At 39.0% G+C, this 22,580-nt stretch overlaps 1 protein-coding gene across 8 annotated transcripts in view; it reads left to right on the forward strand.

Annotated features, from left to right (window-relative positions):
* The window catches only part of LOC106871658 (uncharacterized), a 312,970-nt gene that overhangs the window by 115,335 nt on the left and 175,055 nt on the right, over window positions 1-22,580 (forward strand). The window contains exon 1 of one of the 8 annotated variants that reach the window (XM_089351069.1): window positions 17,428-18,199. The exons of the other annotated variants lie outside the window; for them this stretch is intronic. Within the exon in view, the coding sequence (XP_089207195.1) occupies window positions 18,112-18,199 (88 nt within the window). The 5' untranslated portion in view covers window positions 17,428-18,111. Of the gene's footprint in view, window positions 1-17,427; window positions 18,200-22,580 lie in introns of those variants that run through there. 8 annotated transcript variants of the gene reach the window in all.

Here is a 22,580-nt window from a genome sequence, read left to right on the forward strand (position 1 = left end):
ATAGAGTCACTATGTCTACATATTTGTTATACAGGTATCACTAACCTGGTTTTGCAGCACACTCTATTCACAAACAATACATAAAGAAAACCTTACTAATCACTACAAATGTTTAGGACCCCGTTTTCTAAAGATGATTCGTAATGTTGATCTTACCGCATCATTCAAGCCCGGTTTACTATTTCATGGCCAGGAAATGGTTCATCTCTGACCAATCAACCATTGATTTACAGACATCATGTTCTTTTTTGTTTGCCTCAGTCTATTGAAATTACAATTATGTTCCTCTTAACAGCAGTTGTTGTATTTCAACGTGTTCATCTGGTTTGTCTTATCTATTACTGTTGCCCCAAACATTTCTAATTTGTCTGTCTCCTCTGGCGTCATCAGAACCAACAGATATACAAATGAGTCAATTAAAGAGATCCTTAACACGCACCAGCCAAACCTCCTCAATCACAAACAATCACAAATAAAAGGGTAAATATTGAATAATATTGTACCGGAGACAATAATATGTGAGAACAAAAGATAGAAAGATCATGACTAGAGTGTCTTAGTTCGTAGGTCTCCTATTGAGAGTTGAAATGGAAGACGGAAGAAAAAGAGGAAGAGAATGAAAACCTCCTCCTCCTCCTCCTCCTCCTCGTCGTCATCGTCGTCGTCATCATCATCATCATCAACAGCAACAAGGAGGTTGATTTTATATACATTTGAACGGGTTTATTAGTTTGTATAAATTTTGTCGCAGCTTACTTGAGTGGTAGATTTAATCTGTTGCCTGGCACCATGTGGGTTCTTTAGCAGAGTTCGTTGTAAGCATATGGGTCAGGTGTTTAGTTTCCCCCCTGATCTAAAGATAAGAAAAAATATGCATATAATCAATCAAGTATACATATATATATATATATATATATATATATATATATATATAAATAAATATGCATGTATGCACATATGCATACATGCAAACATAGTACTTAGGTACATACATACATACGCATATTAAAATATACATGAATGCATCCATCCATACATTCATATATACATTCATGCATACATCTAGTCATACATCTGCTATATAAATGAAAGTGTATATGTGTATGTACATAAGTATGTCGCTGAGAAAGGCTCCAAAAGCAAAACAGATTTGATTTTCAAAATCTGTGTCCCAAGGAGAAGGTTTTAGGTTATTAGTAATCAAAAAATATAATTTGCTCCGAGAAATAACTCAACTTCCAGATCGCCAACATTGAATGTTTTTAAAAGTTACCATCTTAAACTCATGATTCCCTAAGTGCGAGTACGTTTGTGTGTGTGTGTGTGTGTGTGTGTGTGTGTGTGTGTGTGCATGTGTGTGTGTGTGTGTGTGCATGTGTGTGTGTGTGTGCATGTGTGTGTGTATGTGTGTGTGTGTGTGTGTGTGTGTGTGTGTGTGTGTGTGGAATTTTATTAGGGTGACAAAGGCGACAGATCTTCACAAAGCATTTATAGCGCGCTCAGGGAACACTAGAACAGAGAAAGAATAGGCTTGACGATATGAGAACATGATCTTCTGTTGCACGGTCTCAAGAGACACTCGAGCATAGGATGCATCTATTAGACGATAAGCGCAGAAGAGCCTCCGTCGCACGGACTCAGGAAACGATGTCTCATTTCAACTCAACTTTAATTTCAAATTTTGCTATGACCATCAAAGGCAAACATTTTCAGTTGCTGGTTTACACCTTGAAGGGCCCAGCTTTACGTTGGATAGTCAAGAGTAGGAAGTAAGAAAAATCTTTACATCAATGATACACTAAATGGAAAAAAGACAAAAAAAACTTTGTCTATCGAGACATAAATTGGCCCAAATAATGCAAGAAATCCGTCGTAGTCAAGACGTCTATCCACTTCTATTGCTTCTATCTCATTATAAAGTTCTTCCTTTTTCTACTATACAATATTACAAATTTGTCCAAGAGCCGGTGTGGGGAAATTTTGGACTCCTGTGTGTTTGTAGCCATTTGTATCTATTAAAACCTTGATCCCTTTTAACAAAATTGACTTTAACTAACTCTTAAAGACGGTACTTCTATTAAAACAATTATATTTTTCTGTGTAGCATGATTTTCTGAATAATAAATTCACGTAATTCTTGTTGCGAATGCTATTAACACAGATGTAGATGGATAGATGGACAGATAGATATATAGATATAAACAGAGAGAAAGGTAGATGGATAAATAGATAGATGGGTAAATAGATAGATAGATAGAAGGTTACCTAGATAGACAGTTACAAAGATAGGTATATACATAAATGGGAAGACAGATACATATATATATATTTATGTATACACATATCTACATATGTATACGCTTAAAGGCAATTAGCTCCACATACACACATACACGCACTTACACATACATGCATATATATATATATATATATATATATATATATATATATATATATAGAAGAAAGAAAGAGAGAGAAAAGAGAGAAAGATAGAGAGAGAGAGAAAAAATGGAAGAGTGGGAGAAAGAGAATAGATATATGGTTAGATGGTTAGATACATTGGCAGTCATATTAGAAGATAAAAAGATACATATATAGGCAGGTAGGTAGATGGGTTGATAGATAAATATATGGCAGCCTTGGAAATAGTTATGAAAGCATCTTCAAGAATAACGGCAAGGCCGAAGACACTATGACTCAACCAAACAACTAGTTCAGGGCAGTTGATAAAATCCAGCTATATGGAAGGATGGAGCTTCCGGTATGACTTCACACCGAGACTGTAGTGGTTATTCTTGCTTTATGACAACGACATGAGTACAGGAATGGAGAAATTGTGCAGTAAGTTTGTGCGAAAGTTGCCTTTTTTTCGGGTTCATAAAGAGAGACCTTTTTAAAACATTAAATGGCTATGGGGTGGGGGTCCACTTGAGCAAAATAAGAATCAGAGAGGTCCATAGGCAAAAAATGTTTGAGAACTGATCTTAAGGAATACCAACTACTCTATAACAATTGGAACAAAGTCGACAGAAAACCAACCAATTATGATATGGAAATGATCAGAAAGTAAAAAACAAAAGAAACAAAAAAACAAAAACAAAAAAAAAACAAAAACAAAACAAAACCCCCAACTAAATAAGAGCAAGACTAAAAACAACTCGATTACAACATATTCGGCAGAGACTATCAAGAAACTTATGTAAAAAGAAGCAGAAAAAAATCAAGAGGACAACGAAAGTAGAAGAAAGCTATCACAGATGATGATAATATCTGAAGTTAAGAAACTGAAGCATTTAAAACAGTAAAACAGTAATAAAAACTTTATAAGTTAATTTATTGAATGGAAAATAACGTGGCGTGTAAGTGTAAAATGCAAGAAGGTAAAAAGCCAGAATAAACCATTTTTAGCTTGTTCTTATGTTGTATAACATCAGTTGAGATATTTTAAATTTTTTTGGTTATCTAGTCAGTTAAGATATTAAAAAATTGATGTAGGACAACTTAAACAGCCACAGGTCTCACAGCTATTTCGGGATAGATGCAGTAATATTTATTTTGAAGGTTCATGGCAATCTTTTCGAGAAGGATTATATAAGGCTGGAGTGGATGTGCTGGGTTTTAAGAGGAGACAACATAGAGATTGGTTTGACTCCAATGATGCAATGGTAAATGAGCTACTGGCAACAAAGAGGTCTACTTATGAAAAACTTCTTAACCCAAACATTAAGGGCAAAGAAAAAACTAGAAACGGTATACAGAGCGCAGAAAGCAGAACTGCAAAAGGAATTAAGGAGGCTCAAAGATACCTGGTGGAGTAATTTGTCTGAGGAAATACAGGCATCTTATGAAAGGAAAGACATTAAAAACTTGTACGGCTTATTGCGACAAGCTTTTGGACCGCGGTCCTCAACGTATGTTCCCTTGAAATCAAAAGACGGAAATGAGGTTATTAAGGATCCTCCTGGAATAATGAGCAGATGGAGGGAGCATTTTGCGGAACTTTTCCATAATCCATCTGTAGTGAACATGGATGTCATAAATAATATCCCCCAAAGAGTGATAATGCAACACATGGACGATGCGCCTTCCATTGAAGAAGTAAAACTGGCAATACGGAAACTGAGATCCAACAAAGCTCCTGGGCTGGATGGTATTCCAGCTGAAATTCTGAAAGCAGGTGGGGATCACATCTCCTCCGAAATTCATAGCCTGTTGTGTCAAGTTTGGACTGAGTCCTCTGTGCCACAGGAATGGATAAACGGCATTCTAATCCCTATATACAAAGGTAAGGGACCCAAATCAGTGTGTGGTAATTCCAGAGGAATAACTCTCCTGGCACATACTGGGAAGATACTTTCGAGGATCATGTTAGAATGTCTCGTGAAGAATGTGTGTCCACATGTGATTCCTGAGGAACAGTGTGGTTTCAGACCCGAGCGAGGAACAATGGATATGATATTTTCTGCAAGGCAGGTTCAGGAGAAATGTTTAGAGGAACAAGTGCCACTATACCAGGTTTTTATAGATCTAACTAAGGCATTTGACACGGTAAATAGGGACGCACTGTGGATTGTTTTGTGCAAACTTGGTTGCCCGACACATTTTGTGAGCCTCTTCGAGAAATTGCACAGCAACATGAAAGCTCAGGTAGTTTTTAATGGTAATCTATCTGATGAATTTTCAGTGGACAACGGTGTAAAACAGGGAGATATTCCTGCCCCTACACTTTTCTCTATATATTTTGCCACTTTGCTTTGGTATGCATTTGAGGATTGTAACAGGGGAATCGGAATCAGATTCCGGACATCTGGTAGCATATTTAATCTGACCAGGTTTAACTGTAAGGCAAAGGTTTTCAGAGTACTTGTCAGAGAATTGCTCTATGCTGATGATGCTGACTTGCTGGCACACACAGAGGAAGATATGCAACATTTAATGGATAGATTTTCCACTGCATGTACATATTTTGGACTCACGGTAAGTCTGAGAAAAACCAAGGTAATGTTTACCCCCACACCTGGACAAATATATACTGAACCAAACATCTTTGTGAAGGGAACAAGATTAGAAGTCATTGACACCTTTGTTTACCTTGGAACCACACTGTCAAGGGATGGTGGTCTTGATGCAGAAATATACCATCGAATAGCGAAGGGAAGTGCTGCATTTGGAAAGCTTGAAAAGCGAGTATGGGCTGATAGAGATATCTCCCTGCAGACGAAAATCAGCATCTACAAAGCGTGTGTATTGACTGCACTTCTTTATTCAGGCGAAACATGGACCACTTACAAGCGTCATGTAAAGATGCTAGAAAGGTTTCATCAAAAGTGTCTAAGACGCATCCTAGGAGTAAAATGGAAGAGTTTCGTAGCAGATACAGAGGTTTTGCGCAGGGCGTACTGTAGCTCAATTGAAAAACATTATCCTGGCCCAAATGAGATGGACTGGGCATGTAATTAGAATGAAGGATGATCGTTTGCCGAAGCGCTTATTTTATGGTGAGCTCAGCTCTGGTGAGCGACCGCGGCAGAAACCGAGAAAGAGGTATAAAGATTGCATTAAACAAAACCTAAAAAAACTAGATATGTATGAAAGTGATTGGGAAGGAGATGTTCTGGATCGAAGCAAGTGGAGAGCTGAGGAAAAGATGTTTCAGCAACTTGAGCTTAAGCGGGCCTGTCGAAAGGGAAAAATTGTAAACAATGGAGAGTATAGGATGTGTATTGTGTGTGATCGCGTTCTTCTGTCAAAAGCAGTATATGTGAATCACATGAAAACACATGAGGGTAGAAATTCCAGACGCCCTAAAAGTTTTGATATGCACCATATATGGTTCAACATTTTGTAAATAATAATATTGATTAGTTCATCGGGAACTGTGCTTGTTGCTTGTTTTTTTTTTTTACAGTGATGGTACCTGTCGACTCTCTAAAATCTCCCTTTCATGGTGTGCGAATAACAATAATATTTTAAGTAGCTTCAAATCTGGTTAGCCTTAAAAAATTAGTAGATTTGATTTAGCCTAATATATATATATATATATATATATATATATATATATATATATATATATATATATATATATATATATATATATATATATATATATATATATATATATATATATATATACACATAATGGGTATTTTGGTTATTGCATTTACAGTCTTAAGTCTATTTTAGCAATAATTACGTAATTCTTCCTCGATAGATTAAGTAAACAAAGAAATTTTCATTGGGTTTCTATTCATATCTACTACGGAATTATCCCTCCCAGAAAATAATAAATATAGAAGATTATCATTAGTTAATTTAAACAATAAATTTTATTATACCAACTAATTTAAATAGATAAAAGAGTTGTTGTATTGAAGATGTAATTGTTTATATATTTTTTGTTGTAGTTAAACGCAGGAGAAGACTTAGATACTTAACTATATACATTTATATACACATATTATTATTGTATGTTGTGATGACAAGAGACTAACTTGGACATCAAAGGGTTTCGTGTTTGAGATATAATGAAGTGAATTTCGATGGTTGTGGATTGCACATACATGATTGTATCGTACGTTAAAGTGTTTTTGTTGTTTTTTAATTGTAATTGATGTAAGATTGAATAGTCAACGCTCACGCTCATAACACAGATATTTGAACTAATTTTTACAATCCAGCCGTCCTTTCAGATGGGATTTCGTCTTTCTGAACCAAGGACCCTGAAGTGACTTATATATAATTGAACTATGATTATGTATATCAGAAAATATATATATAAGTCGAAATAATTTGCTGTCCTTTTACAGTTTTAATAATTATTCATACAATAAATATTATGCTATGTTATATACTATATTCATAATATTTAATGTAATATTGTAATATAAATAAATTATTGGATTGTCAATAGAATATCTCTATATTTAATTTATCCTTATAATTGAATTATACTAATATTGATATGGTATCCAACTGAAGTACCAATGAATTGTATGTTTAACACACCCCTTTGAAGTATTTCTTTTCCTCACTTTGTTACTTTATATATCCGCCGCTGAGCGCTCGCTCCTTGGTAGGGGCCTCCGCTTCACGCCTCTCACGCCCCACTGTGACGAATTCGGGACTCGCACTGATGTCAGCCAGTTCCTGCGCCGCATCAAACAGTGCGCGTTCTTCCATACGTCAACACAACGTCCCGACAATCGGGACTACTTCTCGGACCTGGGACGCCGCCCATCCAACTGGACGCCGCCTCCAGGCCAATTCAGTAGCCTAGACTTGTTCGTGGATGACTGTAAGGCGTTGGTCGAGCGTTTCGACTTTAAAAAAAGACCCCTCCGGGCCAATCTCACCCGGGCCGAATCGGTCGCCCTCCGCAATCTCCGCCGCCGTGACGACATCGTCATCAAGCCGGCGAACAAAGGTGGAGCAGTGGTGGTGTGGCGCGCGGACCTTTACAAGGGGGAAACGCTCAGCCAGCTTCACAATCCCCTCTTCTACCGCCTCCTCCCCTCCGACCCCACCCCTCCGACCCCACCCCCTCCTACCAACGGCTTGTGTCCTCCACAATCCATGACCTCATCTCCTCCTCTGCTCTCCCCGCTACCGCCACCAACCTCATCGTCCGCACACCCCGCACCTCCTCCATCTACTTCCTTCCCAAGATCCACAAACCTAACAACCCTGGCCGCCCCATTGTCTCTGCTTGCAATTGCCCCACCGAACTCATTTCAAAATACCTCGACCATATCCTATCCCCGTTAGTTGCTGCCCTCCCATCCCACATACACGACACCAACCACGCCCTTCGCCTCTTCAATTCCTTTTCTTTCCCTCCCGACCCCTCATACCTCCTCTTCACCCTGGACATCAAATCCCTATACACCGTGATTCCACACAACGATGGTCTCTCAGCCCTCCAATACTTCCTTGACCGCCGCCCTGACCCCACACCTAGCACCCCTACCCTGCTTCGTCTGGCAGAACTCGTCCTCACCCTCAACTGCTTCACGTTCGCGGGAGATACCTACCAACAGGAATCTGGGGTCGCGATGGGGACGAGAATGGGGCCCAATTACGCCAACCTCTTTGTTGGTTACATTGAGGCCCAAGTATTCTTCCAATTCTCCGGTCCGACCCCGGAACTATACAGTCGCTACATAGATGACTGTATAGGAGCCATCTCCCTCTCCCGCGAACAGCTCTGCCTTTTCATCTCCTTCCTCTCTAACTTCCACCCTGCTCTTGACTTTACTTCTACCATCTCTGACACCTCTGTCAACTTCCTCGACATCTCTCTTTCCATCAACCCCCCTCCAACTCTCTAACTACCTCCGCCTTCTTCAAACCCACTGACTCCCACCTCTACCTCAACTTCTCCTCCTCCCATCCATTCCACACCAAACGAGCCATCCCCTACTCCCAGTTCCTCCGCCTCCGACGTTTGTGCAGCCTGGACCAGGATTTCGAGACCCAGTCCCAGTATCTTGCTCGTCTATTCAAGCATCGAGGATACCACACCCACCTTGTCCAATCCGCCCTCGCCCGTGCTCGTCGAATCGACCGCACCACCGCCCTCCCCCCCCACCAATCCCCTTCCCATTCCGTTTTCACCCTGCCACCATACCCCTTCGTCGGGGGATCCTACGGGCCTTCCGTCGCCTCCAGCTCGATCCCACTACCCACCCCATTTTCCCCAACCCACCCCTATCCGCTTTCAAACGCGCCCGCAACCTACGCGATCTACTGGTCCGCAGTACCTTCTCCTCTTCCTCCCCACCCCACCCGGCTCCTTCCCGTGCTCCAGATCCCGCTGTCACACCTGCCCCTTCATCACCAACACTACCTCTGTCACCGGATCGAACCTACAAACACTTCACATTCCACACAGTTTCACCTGCACCTCCTCCAGCCTTATTTACTGCATCAAATGCACCCTATGCAACCAACTCTACGTGGGTCAGACGGGCCGCCGGCTGGCCGACCGTTTCACCGAACACCTAAGGGACGTTCGGCTAGGTTCGGACTCCCCTGTCGGCCGTCACTTCCAACTGCCCAACCACTCTCCCTCTAACATCTCCGTTTTTGGCCTCGCCCTGCACCATGGGTCCACTCCCTCGCGACTCCACTTGGAGCAACGCTACATTTTCAACCTTAATTCTTCTTTCCCCTTCGGACTCAACACAGCCTTCTCTTCCTTATGACTCTCCCCTTTACGTCCCTGCAACACTTTTCTTTATTTTTTATTTTATTTTTTATTTTTTATTTTTATTTTTTTTACCCCCCCCCTCGTCCCCTTTACATTATATCCATTATTCTCTTGTTATTACACTCACTTCTTTTTTCCACTTTTTATCTCACCCCTACCTACACGCACACATACCCACACACAAAAAATACGCGCACCCATACACACACATGTAAGCACACCTACCCCCAACACACCACACACACACAACACATATGCATGCACTCACACGCTCAGACTCGCCCACACACTTATACAAACGCACATACACACGCCCACTTGCGCATACACACACACGCTAACAATCACGCAAACATACACACACACACACACCCAAGCATACACACCCTTGCACACATAACCCACATATACCCCCATTCACTAATACCTCCCACACACCTGACAACCCATACATACCCCCATTCACACATACCTCCCATACACCTACACACACACCTCCCACACACCTTACATATATACCGCCCACATACATGACAAACACACATAGCTGAACGCACATATATACACACACACCCATATATACGCGCACGCCTACATACACAGCCGCATACACATGCACACACATACACACAGGAGTGCACACACAAAATAACACACATACCTGGCACACATACGCACGCACACACATAAACACACACATACACACCCCTCACATACATAAAACCACACACATACACACACATACACAGCACACATACACATATACACACATGCACACATACACACATACACACATGCACACACGCACACACACCTCTCACATACACAATACTCACTCACATACATAACACACACGCACGCACGAAAACATACACAATATACACATACACGCACGCACAAAAATATACACACACGCGCACACGCAAACACGCATACAGACACACATAAACACACACACACCCGTATCTAACACTCACAATCCCACACACACACGCACATCCACACACATACACACACATGCACACACCCACATACACACACTTCTCACCAACACTACACACTCACACAGACACGCATACAATCACACACACATGGGCATAAACAACACACGCATATACAATAGCAAACGCACGCACACACACGTACACAGCAACGCACATACACACAACATACACATACACACAAACACACACGCACGCACAGAAAACATACACATACACACACGCGCACATACAAAATACACACACACACGTACACGTACCCAACACCTACAACCCCACACAAACACGAACACACACACACTCAAATAACCACCTGTTGACCTTCTACCTACACTGTCTATAGCGTCCACTAACCAGTCCTGCTACTAATTTCTTCCACTACGTCATACACACACACACACACACACAAACACACTAACAGATAAACCACCAAACCATGCACACACACACTCACACACACACACATACATACGCACACACACGTTCTGTTATCACACACACACTCGCAGACTTCCGCACACGCACAGATATTCATCTCCCTTTTTCACTCTCCTGTCTTAGAAAGAACTTTTCCCCCACCACCTCCTCTTCCGGTCTTTCCATAATGTAACCTCGTGGGCATCGGTACCATTTTCCTCTTTCTCCGTTCTTCCATTCTCCGAACTTTCCATCTTTCCGACGAAGGGCTACGCCCGAAACGTCATACACTCTCTCTTTCCTTTCCTGAGCGTCCAGTAATACTATCCATATCACGTCCTCACTTTGTTGTTTTTTTGTTTTTTTTTTGTTATTGTTTTTTTGAACTATATATACATATATATATATATATATATATATATATATATATATTTCACTTAGACATAGCGACACAAATAACCCGGGGTAGAACTCAATATACATATGGTCCAGAACACAGTGTTATATGAGTTTAGAGAGGTAATATAAAACAAAGAGATGGGTATAAGATAGTATAAGATATGCATTCAGAGAATTGTGCGGCTATTACAGAAAGCTCCTCTTACAGACACAGCTAACAATCCGCATAGTAATTCCACCACAGGGGAGTGTAATGGAGAATGTCCATGCAGCTGAAATACAGAAGATCCGATCGATGAAATTCAAGTGTATAAATCTCCTCAGATCATCAGGACGATATTGGATTGTTTGTGTAGACATGATGTTCTGTTGGTCTGATGAATAGCTTTCTTTATTTGCATTGATTTGTAAAAATACAATGCTATTGTATAATGTCGAGACGTGTACGCTTAATTTCTTTCACACTGAAATCGTTACTACATAAGAAGGCTGCAAAATGCCCGCAACCCAAGGGATGTGAAGCGATAAAATTTATTTATTCGCCTCTCATACTTCCTGACTTTTTTACGGTTTACATATAGTAGAAACATACATACATACATACATATGTACATCCATCCAACCATTTCTCCATCCATCCATCCATCCATCCATCCATCCATCCATCCATCCATCCATCCATCCATCTATCCATCCTTACATACATAAACACGCTCATACAGCGACACACACATACACACACACACACATATTAGGCGCAGGCGTGGGTGTGTGGTAAGACGTTTGCTTCCTAACTACGTAGTTCCGGGACCAGTCCCACTGCATGGCACCTTGGACAAGTGTCTTCTACTATAGGTTGGGCCTAACAAAACCTTGTGAGTGGATTTGGTAGACGGAAACTGAAAGAAGCCCGTCGTGTATATATAAAAAAGAAAACAAAAAATGGAACAAGAATGTCACAGGTGACAACAAAACATCCGGACAGTTGGACGATACAAAAAAGGACAGGGAAAACAAGAACGGGTCATTCGGAGCTTCCTATTCTCAGTCGAGTATCAGATTATCTTAGCAGTTTCGGTTGGATACACTCGAGACTGCTCCAATCTAGCCGGCCCCAAGAAAATCTAAGTTAAGAGCACTAGATTCCTTGGAAGAAGGCAAGCGAATGTATACGAAAACAAAGATGAAAAAAACGGAGAAATGGTACACAATTACAAATACAAACAACAGGACATTAAAAACAAGTGTCTTTCGACTAAGGACGAATTAAATTAAGCTGGCGTGTATGGAAGTGAACCCTTACTGCAGGGACATAAGAGATGAAAGTCATGGGAAAGAACATAAGAGATGCTACACGGATGGTAGTCGCTACTGCTCCTGCCACTTTCCCTCCCCGAGCTTTCTGTCATACTGTAACATCTCTTATCCTTCACTCGCCCTAGGACGTTGGGTGTGTCTTGGCAAGTGATTGTAACAAACATGCAGATTAAAAGTAAATGATGATGATGATGATGATGATGATAATAATAATAATAATAATAATAATAATAATAATAATAATAATAATAATAATAATAATAATGATAATAATAACAAGAGCATTCAGAGAGCGCAAACCTCCGCTGAGGCAACACCAACGTCCTCTCAAAGATTAGCCGGAGATGATTTTTAAAATGAGAATATCTGAAATAAACTCGACTGCTCTCACAAACGAGAATACTAAAAATGAACCCGACCGCTTTCAAAAATTAAGCAAAAAAACGGAAAAATAATCCAGAATCCTTGTCCGGTACCTGATCGATCTCAATGGTAGTCATAGAATGTGAAGCTGGGTGTGTGGGCCGCGAAATTTTTTTCCCACGAGAGCTTCGACCCTCCAGTAATGAACTCATTTGCTTATAGCCAATCAGAGCTGAGCCACCTTTATCCTTTCTTCCTTTCTAGTCAGCATCGTGCATCCTTTATTCTTTCCCTGTCTACTGGCAGACAGCAACTTCTCCGTCTAGGTTAATGTTTGTTTCTTTTTGCCATTGAGCATTGAGATGGCTGTAAGGTGTGCTAAAAATAGCAGCTACATAAGATGTTTTGGTTAAATCTTTTAGATTAAAGTTTATTTGCCAACATCTCGCTCAGAAATTTAAAACTAACTGTTATTCTCTTTTAAATTAACATAAATATTTATTAATATAAAAGAAAATTACCAGAGAACTTTCATCTAATTAATTCTTCTAAATCTTTCAGTTAAAATTGTAATGTGTTTATCGCCTGTAACGTATTGTTTATCGCATTTGCATTAATCACTAGTGGTTGTAAGGTGCTAAAAATTACTGCTAAATAAGATTTATCTACATGAAATAAAATTACCGGAGACATAACACGTTGTTTACAAATATTCTTTTCTACTCAAGGCACAAGGCCCGAAACTTTGGGGGAGGGGACCAGTCGATTAGATCGACCCCAGTACGCAAATGATACTTAAATTTATCGACCCCGAAAGGATGAAAGGCAGTGTCGACCTCGGCAGAGTGTTATTTTCAGAATATTGACAACAGTGTAGTTATAAAACCTTCAAGCAATTTCCGTACTTTCATATTCATCCAAAACATTATCTTTGATTGCTATAGTAATTCGAACCTACCGCTAACAAGCGTATGTGTTCAGTATTAATGATATTGGCATCTGAATGAAAGCACAGTACAAGATTCGCATGGTAATCGGAGGTCACCATTTTGAATGCCAACATTTGTTAACTTAACAAGGTAAAAGTGAGCGCTGATTGGCTGTATGCAAACGAGTACTTTACTGGGGTCCGGAACTCTCGTGGGAAAAAATTCGCTTGCGGGCCGTGTTTGTAATGCTGTGTGTGTGTCATCTGCAGTGGGAACAGGGACAGTGTTCTCTATGAAGGCCTTTTTTTAGTCTATCCACTGATATAGTGTTTTTACGACCATTAAGATCTATAATGAAAAATTTATCCGCGCATGAGAGAAAACGGAAAGGACCTGCATACAGTGCTGTTAACGGAGGTTTAACAACATCGTTGTGCACAAAAATGTGAGTCCCAGAATGCAATTGTCAAGTAGGTAAGAGATTTTAAACAGGAGCTATATATTCGAAATCGGTAAAACTATAAATTGTCGAGGATAAATTAAATTTATTATTGTTACTGAAAATGTTTGTGTTAATTAATTTCTGAACGGTTTTGCTGCCGTTTGTTTATATAGTTTGATTTCTATATCCATTAGTTTCTACTAAGATAGAGGCGCGAATAAAATTAATAATAGAGAAACGAAAATGAAACTTTGGAAACAGCAACGCCGCCATAACTTACGTGGAAACCATAAGCGTGCTTATAAGAGAAATAATCAGGGAAAAATTTGAAAGTCAACGTAAGGTCGTAATACTTCATGTTGGCACTTCGTCGCTTACGACGTCGAGAGTTCCAGTTGATCCGACAACGGAACAGCCTGCTCGTGAAATTAACGTGCAAGTGGCTGAGCACTCCACAGACACGTGTACCCTTAACGTAGTTCTCGGGGATATTCAGCATGACACAGTGTGACAAGGCTGACCCTTTGAATTACAGGTACAACAAAAACAGGAAGTAAGAGTGAGAGAAAGTTGTGGTGGAAGAGTACAGCAGGGTTCACTACCATCCCCTGCCGGAGCCTCGTGGAGCTTTAGGTGTTTTCGCTCAATAAACACTCACAACGCCTGGTCTGGGAATCGAAACCGCGATCCTATGACCGCGAGTCCGCTGTCCTAACCACTGGGCCATTGCGCCTCCACAATACTTCATGTATAGTAAAGTAAATATAACAAAAATAATCCAGAATCCTTGTCCGGTACGGGATTGATCCCAAAATCTAATCAGTTCGTGCCAGTTACAAGGCCAAACATCCCTGAAAGTTTCATCCGAATTCATCCAGCGGTTCTTGTGATATCTTGTCCACAGACAAACAAACAAACAAACAAGCAAACAAACAAACAAACACGACTGAAAACAATACCCCCGCCTTCGCCAAGGCGGATGTAACAACAACAACAACAACAACAACAACAATAAGAATAATGATAATAATAAGATGAAAAATAAATTAAATAATACTCGTATTATTCAACCCAAGGATAATAAACGGGGAGTACATACTTTAAACTCGCTATACAAAAAATACGAAAAACTATACGTAAAAAAAACATTTAACATCAGAAATGAACGAACCGGTACCCTACGAAAATGATGATCATCAAAATAAAGGGATGGACGTCATTCCTCATGTACCGCAAATAAAATCAAAAGAGCATAAATGGACACGGGAAGAATATATTTCAATCCTACACGCTTATTTTACAGTAGTGCTCCACTCACAGAACGAAAACACAACAAATACATATAAAATCTGGAAGAAAAAATAACCTAGATAAAGATTTGGATACAGTAATGAGCCTTAATAATACGGAGATATATTCTAAAAAAAAAAAAATCAGAAATAGAAATAGAACACTTAAAAGGAAAAATACACCAAGAAAACATAGATAGTAATCACACAGCAATTCCAAATAATACCACAAGTACTGGGACTGTAAAATACGAAGACAGACGTAACATGTTCAACAAAAACGAAGTAAACAATGAAAGACAACAAACCCATACCGTAGGAAAGTATAATGATGAGCAAAATGCATCAAACCAGAACACCATAGGCAAATATATGAACGGGAGGGGATACAAAACAAATCTAAAATCTGGAAGCAGCGAAGGTGAAACCAATGATTATGATATTCTAAAAATGAATATAATCAAAGAATTGAAAGCCACAGATCTCAGTACGGTCCACCGATTATACCTCCCAAAAATTAAAATTGATAATAAAACAACACCGATAATAAATAGCATGAACCTGGTCGTCACAGAACTAATGAAACAAATGTCAATATGAAACAAATGCCACAGAAACAAATGTCAATATGACCAGGCTAAATGATATGATATATGCAGCAGCCTCTGTGGTCACAAAAGAAGCTGGATATCCACTAAAGCCCATCCAAACAGGCGCATCACCACTCAAGCAAACCCTGTGGATAAATAATATTAAAAAATAGAGAATAAGAGAAAGCAACAAGAAGAGAAGAAAAATACTACATAAACACAAAATTACAGAACAAGGTAAAGCAAGATATCCTCGCCAAAGCACAAAGAATCCGCCAGTTTGAGAAACGCCAACATTTCTTTGAACAGAACAAGCAGTTCAACTCCAAACCCAAAAGATTCTACCAAGAACCTGGCAAAAATAAAATAGACATCAATGCAACACCAACAGCAGAAGAAGTGGAAGAATTTTGGAAAGAAATATGGTCAGCGAATGAACAACCTCATCAAAGATCTATCAAAACAATGAACACAGCACCTGAACAAATCTGGACCCTATAACAACTGAAGAGGTCATCCAGGCACTGAAAAAACTAAGCAACTGGAAGGCACCCGGGCACGACAAGATCTCCAACTTCTGGTTAAAATACCTAACAGGAACACATAAAAAGCTGGCTGAGAAATTTAATGAAATACTAGCAGAGCCAGAAACAATGCCTGAATGGCTCACGGAAGGGAAAACTATCCTAATTCTCAAACCCACTGAAACGGCAAATCCACAAAATTACAGACCAATAACATGTTTCCCTACAATTTACAAAACCTTTACTGCAATAATATCGCAGAGAATGAGTAAACATCTAGAAGATAACAACCTGTTTCCAGAAGAGCAGAAGGGATGCTGCAAGGGCTCATACGGCTGACCAAGCAGAAAGAAGAAAGGTCTAAGTATGGCCTGGATCGATTACCAAAAGGCTTTTGATAGTATTCCCCACACATGGATCTTAGAAACACTAGCCATGAACAAGGTAGCATCAATAATCATAAAATATATAAAACATTCGATGAGTGAATGGCAGAGAGTGCTACAGCTCCAGACAAAAGAGGGACTCATAAAAACCAAAGCCATCCCCATTAGACAGGAAATATTCCAAGGAGACACTCCCTCCACTCCTTTTCTTCTTGACACTGATACCTTTACCTGTTACGGCAAAACAATCAGCCACCTTATATATGGATGATCTAAAACTGTACGCTACAAATGATAAAAAGCTGGATTTACCAAAGAGCATGAAATTTGGCTTAGAAAAATGTGCCAAAGCAACCTTGAAAAGAGGAAAACTAGTTAAGAGTAGCAACATCACACTAGATAAAGCAAATGAAATAAGAGAATTAGACCATATCCAGACATACAAATGCTTAGGAATCAATGAACTAGATACGACACAACACACAAATAAAAGATAAGATAAGAAAAGAATACTACTGACGAGTTAGATTAATACTGGAAACAGCTCAATGCTAAAAACAAGATAATAGGTATCAACACTAGCCGTTCCAGTTATAAGTTTCAGAGTCGGGATTTCACCAGTATGCAACATATGCATCGAAGAAACGCTGGAAATAATAACATTCAGGGAAAACGTGATAAATAGACACTTTGAGATGATCATATCATGCAAGCATAGAAACAAAATATCATTCCTGAGATTTAAAAAGATATTTTGAAAACAAGTAACAAATCATTGAATAATGAAGGAACCCAAAACAAATAATTGAAAATACCAATGTTTAAGATGGCACACACTACTACAACAGCAGAAACAGTGAAAAGTCACCATAAGAGGGGTGGTATTAATTCAATCAACAAACTTTACTGTATAGCAGCTAACCTCCTGTTGGGTTCAGAATTTAATGAGGGGAGTCAAGTCTTGAATGAAATAGAATGAACTAGAGCAAAGAAATGTCCTTTAATCTACTGAATGAATGACCATCCTTAGAATCTGCAGAATGAATAGCAAGTAAATTCAACACCACCACAAACACGACCATTCCCATATTACTACCATTCCTTCCTCTACTACCATCACCTACCTCCCTACCAAGTACACACAGAAATTCTCACATAGCTAAATTGGCCTTCATACTGGTTAGAAGGGATAAACATTCCTCAGTGATTCATCCAATTGTACAGTATCGTCTGATGAAATGGATTAATGATGATGCCCACGGATAATGCCCACTATACTGTACTAATCCCAAGGATACCGACTCTGATGTCAAAATCATCTGATTTGTGGAAAGGTACGTAGCGATGTATTAAATAGTTATAAATTCCATCCTGGTATTATTGTTATTATTATGTATCCCACATTGTATCGGTATAACCATGATGCAACCCCGAAAATCTGACTCACTTGTCAGTATCATTAAACGGTAGCCGGCATAATGAAATAGGAGCTTTATTTGCAGCCTAACGCAATCTAAACGAATTTAAAAGATATATAAATATGTGTATGAGTGATTGCATATAGATAGATAGATAGATACATACATACATACATACATATATATATATATATATATATATATATATATATATATATATATATGTTACACACACACACACACACACACACACACACACACACACACACATATATATGTATATATGCATGCATGTATGTATGTATGTATGTATGTATGCATGGCCGCACCCTCAAGGCTGAAACATAAAAGAATATATATATAGTAATATAATTTATTATTCATAATTTATTATTTAATTGAACGCTACGCGTCGATTTCCAAGTAAGTTTATTTCCACCTTTTTGAAGCGACTCTTTTCTCTATACTGTTTTCTTCCTCCATCCTTCTCTAATTCCCTTTTCTCCTCCCCCCTCCTTCACCATTTTCTATCTGTCTCTCTCTCTTTACGCCTCTTTCTCTTTTCGTGACCATCGCCCATCTTTCTTTTCCTGCACGGACGTTTAAAAGAACGGACATCTTTTTTCTCTCTATTCTATCTTTTCTCTCTCTATTCTATCGTTTCTCTTTTCAAAAAAATATTTCACAGAGCATTCACTATTTTCCTCTCGTTCTGGTTTAATGACCTTCCATTTTTATTTTCGTTCGGTTTCTTTGACTCGTTTATTTACGTATTTCATGTTGTTTGAACCGTTAGTGACGTCCTGTACCCATATATGCATGTATATATTAGAGGGTGGTATGCAGTAGATTTGGTTAAATTCAAAATTTGAAAGTAGAAAGTTTATAGTAGATTTAATTAAACTCAGAGAATGTTCTAGAGAATGTACTAGACAAGCAACCACAGCTCGGCGGTTCAAGTCCTATCACCAACATTCTATAGAGTCCATGAGCGTAATTTGTTTTTTAATTCTTTTTACTTGTTTCAGTCACTTGACTGCGGCCATGCTGAAGCACTACCTTAAAGGGTTCTAATCGAAGAAATCGACCCCCAGGACGTATTCCTTGTAAGCCTAGTTCTTATTCTATCGGTCTCTTTTGCCGAACCGCTAGTTTACGGGGAGATAAACATAGCAGCATCAGTTGTCAAGCGATGGTGGGAGTACACACACACACACACACACGACTGGCTTCTTTTAGTTTCCGTCTACCAAAATCCACTCACAAGGCTTTGGTCGGGCCGAGGCTATGGTAGAAGACACTTAAGACACTTGCTCAAGGTGCTACGCAGTGGGACTGAACCCGGAACCATGTGAGAAGCAAGCTTCTTACCACACAGCTATGCCTGCGCCTATTTACATCCATCAGTTATTGTCACTCCAGGTTCAAAATACATCCGCACCCTCATTTAACCCTGTATTTATCTTTAGTCGCTGGATTAACCGATTTAAAGAATTAGACTAAAAATAAACAGCTTGATTTAGCGAGTGTCCTGATTACAATTTCCCATTGTTGTATGATATTGGTTGTAGTTGTTGGAGTGGCGACATCTGTTCATATTATCATAATGTTGCTGTTATTGTAGAAGTAGCGGGTGTAGGTTTTCTGTTGATATTGCAGTGTAGTAGTAGTAGTAATAAAAGATGTTGATGGTGGTGGTATCGTGGTGTTGGCCGACGTTGTTATACAGAGTATTTAATTGTGAATGGTGATGGTTGGGGTGGTAGTAGTAGTCGTTGTTGTTGTAGTGTTGGTAACAGTGTTCGTGGTTGTAGTTCTGATGTAGCGGTGATGTAGTGGTGGTAGTGGTAGTAGTTGTTATAGTGGTGGTAATGATGGTGGTAGTTATTGAGGTAGTTGTTGTTGTGATGATGGTGGTTTGAGCGGTTGAAGTAGTAGTAGTAGTCTTAGTAATAGTGGTCGCTGGTGTTGCTATTATTATTTCAATAAGACAGATCAAGTTTATTTACCTGGAGAGGCTGATTAGTCTTCGCTGTCGATACTGGTATGTAATCACACCTACTTAGACACTATATGTATGCTTGTGTGTACGCGCGCGCGAGGTGAGTGCATATACATCCATATGTCTATCTGTGTGTGTATATATATGTATTTATGTATGTATATATATATATATATATATATATATATATATATATATATATATATATATATATATATATATGTATGTGTGTGTGTTTATGTATATATATATATGTATGTGTGTGTGTGTTTATGTATATATATATTAAGTAAATAAGCGTCTGTTTTCCTTTGGTATTATATCTTTTTTCCTCTGGAGAATTCAAGCCGGTCACCAGCAAAATGGTTTGGCTCTTTTGTTTAATTTAAGACAGCTCTTTGGATTTTGTGGCTGTCTGAATTGGTTTTGTGTGCATATGTGTATGACTGTGGATAAGCTCGCACTCGTGTAGTGTCACTTTTGTACATTACTTCATTACTGTTATATATATATATATATATATATATATATATATATATATATATATATATATATATATATATATATATATATATATATATATATATATATATCGTAAGGTTCTAGAAAAATACGACAGCCCATTCTCCCTCTACATAGAAGATAACTGGAAGAGGTACTTGGATGACTGTTTCATTCTTTGGCATGAAAGTATAGAGAGAATTAAAGAATTTCAAGCACTTATAAATGGATTTGACGTAAACATTCAATTCACGATGGAATATAGCTATCAAACAACTTCCTTTCCTCGACATCCACATTAAGAAATCTAACAACGAAATTAGAAACAGATATATACTATAAGCCCACGGATTCCAAGCAATATCTACCGTTCAACTCATGCCACCATGGACACACTAGAATGAATATCCCCTTCAACCTAGCAAAAAGGATTTGTACTATAGTTTGTGATACAAGCACCTGGGGCACAGGACTACATGAACTAAAGGATACACTCATCAGGAACTACCCACCATCACTAATTGATATATGCTTTCAACGTGCCCTACAATTCAACATCCACGAACTCAGACATCCCAAATTAAAGAAGGATTTACAACCAAAAGCCCTACCATATATCTCTACACACAACCCTCTTATCAATGAAGCCTTCGACACCACCCTCCAAAACATTCCCCTACTAAAAAGGGACCACAGAATGAATTTAATCCTCCACACGCACACCATCATAAAGAGCAAAAGACAGCCCAAATCTATGAAAAGTCTCCTAACACAAGCCCGAATACGCCCAACAACAACACTGAAGCCGTCAGTAAAAAGATGCGGAAGACCTAACTGTGGTGTATGCGTCAACCTAATTGAGGGATCAGAGTTCTTTTTCAAACAGGCTCAACGTTTCAGAGAAAAGCAACTTCACATGTGCTTCGGAGAACCTGATATATGTATTAACCTGCTCTGGGTGTCGTGAGCAATACATAGGCCCAACCCAAAACAGTCTACGTCAAAATTCCGAAAAGCAGAAGAAATAGCATTCAGCGAACACATCGACATTTGCGCCAATAATAAACAACCCAGCTTCCGAATTTTTCCCTTCTATTAATTCAAACGGTACAACCTGTAGTCAGCGCATTGATAAAGGGTCATTCTTTATCACAAAATATAAACCATTTTTGAATGCATCCACCACAAATGACACTATCACCAGGGCGTTAGAACAACACACACGCAAATATTAAAAACGATATATTCAAAACAGTCACTTCACATAAGTTTATTCAGAACAATTACGATCACTACTATTCCAACCACAACGAGGCACTTTTAGGTCACTTGACCATTTAAGAGGATTCCACCAACATCCTGCTACTGTCCTACCACTCCCACGTTCTTCTTCTTCTTCTTCTTCTTCTTCTTCTTCTTCTTCTTCTTCTTCTTCTTCTTCTTCTTCTTCTTCTTCTTCTTCTCCACCTCCTTTCTCTACTACTACTGCTACTTAAACAATCAAAGACAAGAATTCATATCAAACTAGCTGATGCTAACTACCTAGAACCCACAAGAGTAAAAAAGAGAGACAGAGACAGACTGAAAAAAAGGAAAATGTCCCTTGTATTTGAAAACTATGGAGATATTTTTAAAAAACATTTAATTTTTCCACAATTTAATTGCTTTTCATGCTTCACTCTAAGTTGAAAAAGTCACATAGACTGAAACCAGCACTAAAATGTTCTTCATGATAAAATTATTTTCGTATTTTCTACCTTGTCTTATTTTCCTTATATATATATATATATATAT

Source organism: Octopus bimaculoides, chromosome 4 (genome assembly GCF_046866305.1).
Source record: "Octopus bimaculoides isolate indiv1 chromosome 4, ASM4686630v1, whole genome shotgun sequence".
Lineage (NCBI taxonomy): Eukaryota > Metazoa > Mollusca > Cephalopoda > Octopoda > Octopodidae > Octopus > Octopus bimaculoides.